The 9,063-nt window shown below is 28.0% G+C and overlaps 1 protein-coding gene across 2 annotated transcripts; it reads right to left on the bottom strand.

The window, feature by feature from the left end:
* Positions 1 to 2,711: 2,711 nt before the first annotated feature.
* Positions 2,712 to 8,128, bottom strand: LOC110616491. 2 transcript variants are annotated; one of them, XM_021758868.2, is made up of 3 exons: positions 7,742 to 8,128; positions 7,134 to 7,310; positions 2,712 to 3,195 (listed from the first exon to the last, which is right to left on the bottom strand). In XM_021758868.2, exons 1-3 carry the CDS (start codon positions 7,742 to 7,744, stop codon positions 2,962 to 2,964), a joined length of 414 nt encoding a protein of 137 aa, XP_021614560.1. In that variant the 5' UTR covers positions 7,745 to 8,128; the 3' UTR covers positions 2,712 to 2,961. The 2 variants fall into 2 exon arrangements, with proteins under 2 accessions (XP_021614560.1, XP_021614559.1); XM_021758867.2 differs by having other exon boundaries at positions 7,679 to 8,126.
* Positions 8,129 to 9,063: the final 935 nt, after the last annotated feature.

Raw genomic sequence — 9,063 nt, 5'->3', positions numbered from 1 at the left:
AACAACGAGTCCAGAAAACAAATAAAGATGACGATGGCATCAATGGGATATGTCTTACATCAGAATTTAAATGTACAATAAGATAATTGCGAATACGGCGCGAGAAATTTCTAAGAATAGCTATGTTCGTTTTCCTCAGAACTGAGGATTGAAGTTTGAGAGTTAGGGTTTATTACAATGTTAAGCTTTAGAAAAGACTCTGATCTAGTGGCACTGCCACTGATACTAGACATTTTTGCGAAAATAGAATGGTCATTTAGGTGCTTGATAAACGGAGGTGGAATCCTTTTGATGCTTGATAGATGTTGAAGATATAATGAATCTTTTCAATTTTATTGAAAATGCATGTTTAAATAGGGATTGAAGAGGGTAAAATTGTTTTTTCAAAATATTCTCTCCTTTTCATCTTATTTTTAACGAAAAAGAGGATTATAGTGGATGGAATGACTGATTTATTAACGGTTTGATCATGTAAGGACGTCTTAATACGTTATTGACTTGTTAATAATGACAAAATTTAGATACTAAATTATAAATATCTCTTTATTTTTTCGAGAATAACTTCTCAATAAATAACACATTTGAACCAAATCAAATTTTAAATTAGTCATCAAATAGCTATATATATATATATATATATATATATATATATATATATATATTTAAAATGTTAAGACATGGGTTATTGGTATTAGAGTTTTTTTTATAGGAAAATATTGAATTCAAATTATAGTTTCAAAGCTATTTATACTTAAAAATAAAAAAATAAGAAATAAATTTATTGATTTTTAAGAAATCAATTTAAAATTTTACTTATTTTTCTAATTGAAACGAATTAATTTAATTATTTTAAACTTCAAACAAAATTTCATTTTAAAAAAGAAATAGAGATTAACCAACACCATTTTCTTAAAATAATGATTTGTTCCTAACGAAGACCAATTATGTAATTCAAAATACTAACTTTTTTGAAAAATATATATATATTTAGGATCCGTCTGGTTGCAAAAGTAATTATTAAAAAATATTTTTTAATAAAATAATTTATTTTTTATTATTTAATTTTAATTTAAAAAATAAAATTTATTAAAAAATTTATAAATAAAAATTTTAATCAAAATTTCAAAGTGTAGAAAATAAATTACTTAAATTATATATAATTACATAAAATACCATATATAAAAAACTTTACTTAATAATAATAATATAAAATAAAATAAAATATCATATATTTTAATTTATAAAGTTTTTTTTTGTTTTAAATTTTAAATTTTCATTAATATATACTGTATATATAAAAGTGAGAATGAAGAGTAAACAATATAATTGATAAAAAATGATATAACTGAAATTAAAAAAAATTATTTTAAAATCTATTTTATTAATCACATAATATTTTAGAAATTATATTGTAATTTACTAATAATTTTTCTAAATTCTATTTTATTTTAAAATCTATTTTATTTTAAAGTCTACTCTGTTTATAATAATTATAAATTTAAAAAATTTAACTCTATTATCCAAAATTTAAATTTTTAAATGTGAATATAAATTAACACACCTATTTAGATTTTTTCCAATAACCCCTAATTTTAGTATTTATAATAATTTAGCACATTTAATTAGATTTCTTCGCTTTATAATTAACTAATGATAAATTAATTAAATAATTATTTTATCAATAAAATAAAATTTTATGCTCCATTTATTTTATAAAAAATATTTTATAGAAAAATATTTTTTATATTTTTTAATACTTAGAACACTCAAAAAATTTAGTTAATACTTTTTAGCATTTAAAATATTCAAAAAATTTAATTAATAAAAAATATTTTCCCGTTAAAATAAAAAATAAATCATTTTAAGAAAAATGATTTCATTTTTATACCTTACATCTTTATTAAAATTTTTATATATAAATTTTTAATAATTTTATTTTTAAATTAAAATCAAATAATAAAAAATAAATTCTCATTAAAAAATATTTTTCAAAAAAATATTTTTAAAAAAAAATATATTTCACATAAAATATTTTCTAAATATAAATTATTTTTTACAAATAAATAGAGATTTAAACTAAATTATTTAATATTTAAAAGTAAAATTAAATTTTAGATTTTCTAAAATTTAAGGATTATATTGTAAACAACTTTAAGATTTTAAAGTTTCGTTTGTTTCATAAAAAATATTTTTAATATTTTTTTAATATTTGATATATTTAAAAAATTTAGTTAATTTGAAAATATTTATTTAATTGAAAGAAAAATGATTTTATTTTTTAAAATAGAAAATAATTTTTATATTTTATAAATTTTATTAACACTTTTATATATAAATTTATTAATATATTTTATTTTTTAAACTAAAATTAAATAACAAAAAAGAAATTATCTTATTAAAAAATATTTTCAAATAAAATAACTTATTTTCTATTATTTCATTTAAATTTAAAAATAAAATATATTAATAAATTTATATATAAATATTTTAGTAATATTCTTAAGAGGAAATTATTATTTTTAAAATGATTTAAATTTTAATTTAATTAAAAAAATATTTTTCAATATTTTCATTGAAACAAAAACGCCTAAAACTTATAAGTTTTTTCTTTTCTAATGGTGTTAATCAATGAATTCTCGTTATTATTTAATTTAAATCCAATCAACATCTGAACTAAGTAATAAACCAACATCTAAATTGAGACTAATTACTTGTTGAAAGCGACAAGCATATACTTTATTTCCAAGAGAACTGTTAAATTTATTTATTGAAAAAGGAAAAGAAAATAAAGGGAGAGGGGATTTTTTTTTTTTTTTTTTTTTTTTTTTTTTTTTTTTGCTATAAATCATATGGAATATGCACATATCAAAATGGCTGATAATCCAGGATATAAAACAAAAGAAAATATATAAGGAAATTGTGTCCATCTCCATATTCCAAAAAGAAATATGATACCAAGTTTTAGATCCCAGATGCATTACATTCTTCAAGTAGCTTTATCAAATTATGCTCAGGAGCACTCATGGATGGTAGAATCATTCTATTGGACTGAATTGGCCGTGGCCTTGTCCCTGGAGATGGAGATGGAGATGGAGATGGAGATTCAGATTCAAGGCCACCACTTTCTTTCATGAGAGGCAAGTCACCTCTCCTCCTCACAGTTGCAGATACTCTCTCTTTCCATAGTCTTCCATCCTGCAATTTGAAGAACCATATCAAAATTTATACAACATAGCAGCAGAAACCTACTGCTAATCAAGCATGTGCAATCAAAAGTGGAAGTCTTCCACAACAGCAATACATTCATCCATAGAAGTACCCATGATGCGGAACCTAGATCAATATGTGATCAAGAATTCCGAACATACACTTGACAACAAGTAAGACTTAAATAATTTTCAAAGGTTATTCGATTCGATCCCTATTCAACCATGTGAGTAGATGCAAGAATTATAGAATGATAAATCTGGATTTAGAAATGCAACAAGGATTTTATGTACAAATAAGAGTCGCTCTAAACAAAACATAATGGAGGCAACATTCCCTTAGAGTTTGTTTGGATAAGGGGAAAGTAGGGAGGAAGGAAATAAATGAGGTAATAACTTTGATATGGCAATTTTCCCTTAGTTATTTTCTCTCCATTTTGAAGAGAAAATATGAAACCATAGACCTTTTGATAAAATTACATTTTTATACTTTCGATTACTTCCTTTCTTCCATCCAAACACAAGGTGGGAAAATAAATAAGAGAAAATAAGAACATCAACTCTATGCAATATTAGTTTAATGTCAATTGGCATAGCATGCTACCTCCTAGATTCAGTCAAGTAGACTTTTTATTTTCTTAGAATGAAAGAACATTACCTCTATGCAACATTGTGGCGAACAGAGACAGACTAGATGCAGGTTGCTAGTTCCCCATAGGTCATAACAGCTACTAAGTAGCTTAGATTTACCAATTCAAAGGAAAATCATGAGCAAGCAAGAATAATTTTTCATGCACATGCATCAGTCATGTAATCTTCCAAGTAAAGTTGTTTACTACCTTTGTTTCTCTCTGGTTAGCTTCTCTTTCATAATACCTCTTTCCTCTCTCTTCTCTTCTTAATCCTTAGCAATATCTTACTATACAAAATCTGTCCTCGATTCCCTCACAAAAATCATATTTTGTCCTTACTATTTGGCATCCTATGCTGAAATCTCTTTGTTGCTGGACTTTCCACCCATGAACCAACCTTCCTAGCAGGAGTACAACAACTCTAAATGTTGAAATTCTTTCATCCTAGCCTTCATCACTAAACCTTCCCAAATGCCATCCTTAATCTCAAAATTTCCAATGCTGTCCTGCATCAGAGTAATCTAACCCCTATGGTGAAGCTAAATTGAAAACAGAAATGTTTTCACTTAAAATTGCTGCATGTGTGAATTTTAAGAACTAAAATCTGAATACCGACGATAGGATTTGCCATATCTCATTCTTAATAATGAGATAGTAAACCAAAAAGTTTGAATCTAACTTTATGATACATATCAAGCACTTCTCTTCTCAGTTATTTACCTTCATTTACCATAGTAAGCGCCTGACTAACAGACCATCAGTTCACAACTAGCGAACAATTCCATTTATAATGAGATATGCTGTTTTGATACTTCTTTCACAGTTTTGGCCACATTCATGCAATTCTGAGGTATGGTGGCATAATTTTGATGGTTGTAGGCAGCCAGTGTAACAAAGGCAATAGCAGTTTCATGCTGCTAACGATGATAGTATGGAATTGACTATAGAGTTAAGGCAGAGGCACAGCAGATACTGGACTTAACTGTAATGGAAAATTAGCACATTTTTCCAGTAGCCAGATTCAAAAGTGAGCAGTGGCAGAGTTACTTAGAAACTAGATGGGTTCATGGTCCTCCCAAGCCCCAAGAGACATCCACAAAAGTTATATAATAACTCTTTTTAATTTATGAGTATAAATACATATATTATGTTAAAATCATTTCATCATTCATCTAGGAAAAAAAATTCAAACATTCATTTATGAGCTATTAGTTTGCAAATTCATATTTAACATAATAATTAGTGAAATTATACTTCAAACTTTAGGTAATATTTGGCATGTAATACCATAAATAAGATAATTTTTTAATGAATAATATGTAAATTACTACAAAAAAAAATTAAATTTTTTATATGCTTCAAAAATTTTCAAATCTCTCTCTCTATATATATATATATATCAGTGTATGTGTGTGCGCGCGCGAGTACATTGTTGTATGTTTGGGCCCATCAAAGTTTAGCATCTATCTATCTCTTTCACTGAATATAAGATCAACCAAAACCTGATGTGATGTAGTATTGAATGAAGACTCAACTCAAGAATGATATTCATTACAGAATTACGAAATTTAGATTTTTATCAATTTACAAGTTCTATTCTTTAAAAGAAATATTTATAGAGTTCTATTATTATTAAGAAATATTTATAGAGTTCTATTATGATGTATTTCATTTTATTTAAGAAATGTTGTTTTGGGATTTCTAATGCTAGCATTACTAGGACAAGTTATTTTACTGTATATGTGTAGATACCTATCTTTTAAGTGCTTTATTAGGATAGACTATTATTAAGATTATCATTGAGAATCAATAGAAGTTTTGAGAACTAGTTTCTCTATAGAATTTGTTTCTTGTTCTTTTTGACAATTTCTTTCTTTTGTTCCTCTGGTTTTTTCTTGCTCTAAATCGATTTGGACCAGCATAGCAACAAGTCAGTGCTTGTAGTCGCCATGTTAGCTACCAGCACTGTGCAGCTTCATCACTGGCGCAGCCACCAAGCCAAAGGATCCTGCCACATTAGCGCCACATCAACAAAATTTTGATAGAACCCCTCCTTGCTAATTTCAATGTTCTGATTTAAATTTTCTCATCCATTTTGGGCGGAAACAACTTTACTGGTAAAAACAAACTTTAAGAGTTAGGGAAAGAGAAATGGAAGATTGTGAAGATGAATGTTTTAAATTAAGTCACAAGTTGATGCTATTGTTCAACTGAAAGTAGAGCTTGATGAGTTACCAAGAGTTGTTAAAAATACAAGGCAAAAACAAAAAGAATTGTATGAATACTAAAACCACTTGAAGATAAAGAATAATCAAAAATTAAAATATGAGCTTGAGGATCATGATTTGGAAGAACCAGAAGCTTTGGCTCTTGAGTCCTCACATGTTGAAGAACAAGTTCTAGAACAAGAAGCTGATGAGGCCGAGCAAGAAAAGCTTGAGGAAAATTGCCTAGAAATCAAAGAAAATATAGACATGGATGCTATATTCTACAGGGCGAGAGAAGAATATAGAAGGACAGAAATCAGCCTGATTCAGTTAGAGGAACTCTTAGAGAAGCAGGTAACTGGCAGCAAAGCTACATAAATGACAAATGGAGACTGAGAGGGGCATGAAGAGAAACAGTTGAACGTTTTTGTTTCCCTCTTTCTTTCCAGCTAGAAAAATTTAGCTGAGGGGCAGAAGGGTATTTCTGTTGGGCAGGTTTTTCTCTTGGTATTATTCTTTTCCTTTTATCCAATATTGTACTTCACATTGAATTCTACTACAAGTCTGTGACTGCAATATTCTACCATTCTCTATTTTTCTCAGAACAAATTCCCAGTTGCCTCTGTGTGGTTACTTTAAAGTCATAATAGGATGATTCATTACTCTATCAAAAATACTAAAATGAGAGGTCAGCCAATAATTACCTTAGACCATAAACCTAAAACTCACCAAAATTTGTTGTCCTCAAGAAGAAAAATCTACTATTTCTATGACACCACTAGTCACCTTTGCTACAAAATTTTATTACATGCTGACTTCAATCACTTGATATTCCTTGTAATCTAAGAGAATGATGATGATGATGATGAGGATGATGAGGATGATGAGGATGATGAGGATGATGAGGATGATGAGGATGATGAGGATGACGATGATAAAAATGCAATCAAATTACTCACATGAGACAAAAAGATTGTACAACAGAAATCAATGATAAAGCCCATTTGAACAGTAGCAGAATAAAACATCAATAAATTCATAAACAAAGGACAGAAAAAAAAAAAAAAAAAATCAGTAGTCAAGCTTACATTAAGAATTGATGGTTCAGGTAGCGGACACTGAATTGGTTGATCATTGTCAAAAGGCTCAATTGGGTGCTCAACTGGCTTAAACTCTACTGCTACTTCAATCCCATGAGGAGCAGAAGCAGTGGCAGTGGCTGCCCTGGTAAGGTCTTGATTTGGGGGCAACACTTCCCTCTCATCCTGCACCATGGAAAGCAACTCAGTAAGCAAAACACATGTACCCATTAAAAATAGGCGTCCTATACATCAAATCCATTGAAAAAAAAAATGGAAAATAAGAAATTGGAAACAGAATATGGCCATAGCAATCAGAAGAATAATAGTCCAATACCACCAAAGAAGTCCAGCTTGAAAAGATAGATTGCAGGAGACAAAGTCAACCCAGGTAAGAAATTTTTCCGACAAAGATTACAGAAATTCAAACAGGACTAGTTACCAATCGCTATTAAGAGAAAAAAAAATAAAGAGAAGAAAAGAAGAAGATAACAAAAACATAGAAATTTGTTCAATTTCTTCAAATAGTAGAAACAGAAACAAAGGGTTCTTACAAAAGCACTCTGGGTTCGTCTAAGCCCAACTCTACCAACAGAAAATCTTGAGAAAACACCCACCATTCTTTGGAAGCAGAAGGGGTTCCAATCTCAGTTTTTGGTTGTACAATAACAGATCGCAGCCTCTCTATCTCTCTCAGAAACTATGAACAAAAACCCAGGAACAAAACCAGAGTCTTGAATGGCAATAAGGAACTAGACTCTCAAACACTCTCTCTCTTACTCTCCATAGACAAACAAACAAGAAAAAGATGATAAGGTGGCTTAACCTTTGCTTGGCGTAATGGGTTTCTCTGGTGTATGGAATCTGAGTGTCTTTTTGTAGTTAAACGGATGCTTTGGAGTCGGAATAATTGATTAAAAAAGATTGTGTGAGAATCCACGAAAAGGATTTATGATTGAGAACCCATTTGGAAGAAACAAATCCAAGGCTTCACATGGATAGAGACTGCCCTTTGAGACGCTTATTTGTTGTCCACTGACATTGGACCCACACAGGACACAGCCATGCCCATCGACCTAGTGGGCGGGGCTGACGTCACCCTCCAGAACTGGTTATGCTTGCGTATGTTCCACTTGTTTTTCTTTATTGATGTTCAAAATAACTGTTAATCATTGCATTATTTTTTAGACAATTCAAACCTTCTCATTAATTTATATTTATATTGTAATTTTTATTTTTGACAATTAAATTGAATTATTATTACAAAAATTAAACTATTAAAATTTATCATAATTTTTAATAAAAAATTCAAATTAAAATATGATATTGTCGGCTGTTGCTACTTGGTATTTTTATTTTTTTTAATTTATATTTTGACGTATTAGATAAATAATTTAATTTTTTATAAATTCATAATTATATTTTAATTTTTTTTATTTATTATATAAAATAATATAAATATTTTTAAAAATTTACTATTATATCTCAATCTTTTAATATTGAATAATTAATAGTACAAATTATCAAGACACCAAAATTAGTCATTGTATTCTTAACTAAAGCACTATGCATTATTAAAGAAGAAAAAAAGCTAAATAGACTTTTTTTTTTCTTATATGACAACAAAAAAGTTAAAATTTGAACAAATAAAAATAAAGAAGAGAATAATAAGGAAGAAAAACTGCCACTAACAATACTCCTATAAATATTAATTTGATAGGTAACAATGAAGTGGTTCATCCTATCAAAGGTCGGGATAGCCGAAAGCAATGATCGTCCTGTATTGGAACTGTCGAGAACTCGATAATTCTCGGACAGTTAATACATTGAAGGATTTGATTACTAGTTACAAGTCAGACATTTTATTTTTAATGAAAACAAAAACTCTTAGTTCTCGTATAAAATTTTTTCGTAATTTTTTACATTTTGATAATTGCTT

Source organism: Manihot esculenta, chromosome 17 (genome assembly GCF_001659605.2).
Source record: "Manihot esculenta cultivar AM560-2 chromosome 17, M.esculenta_v8, whole genome shotgun sequence".
Lineage (NCBI taxonomy): Eukaryota > Viridiplantae > Streptophyta > Magnoliopsida > Malpighiales > Euphorbiaceae > Manihot > Manihot esculenta.
The sequence above is the reverse complement of the archived record's forward strand: the minus strand, read 5'-3'. Positions and strand labels throughout refer to the sequence as shown.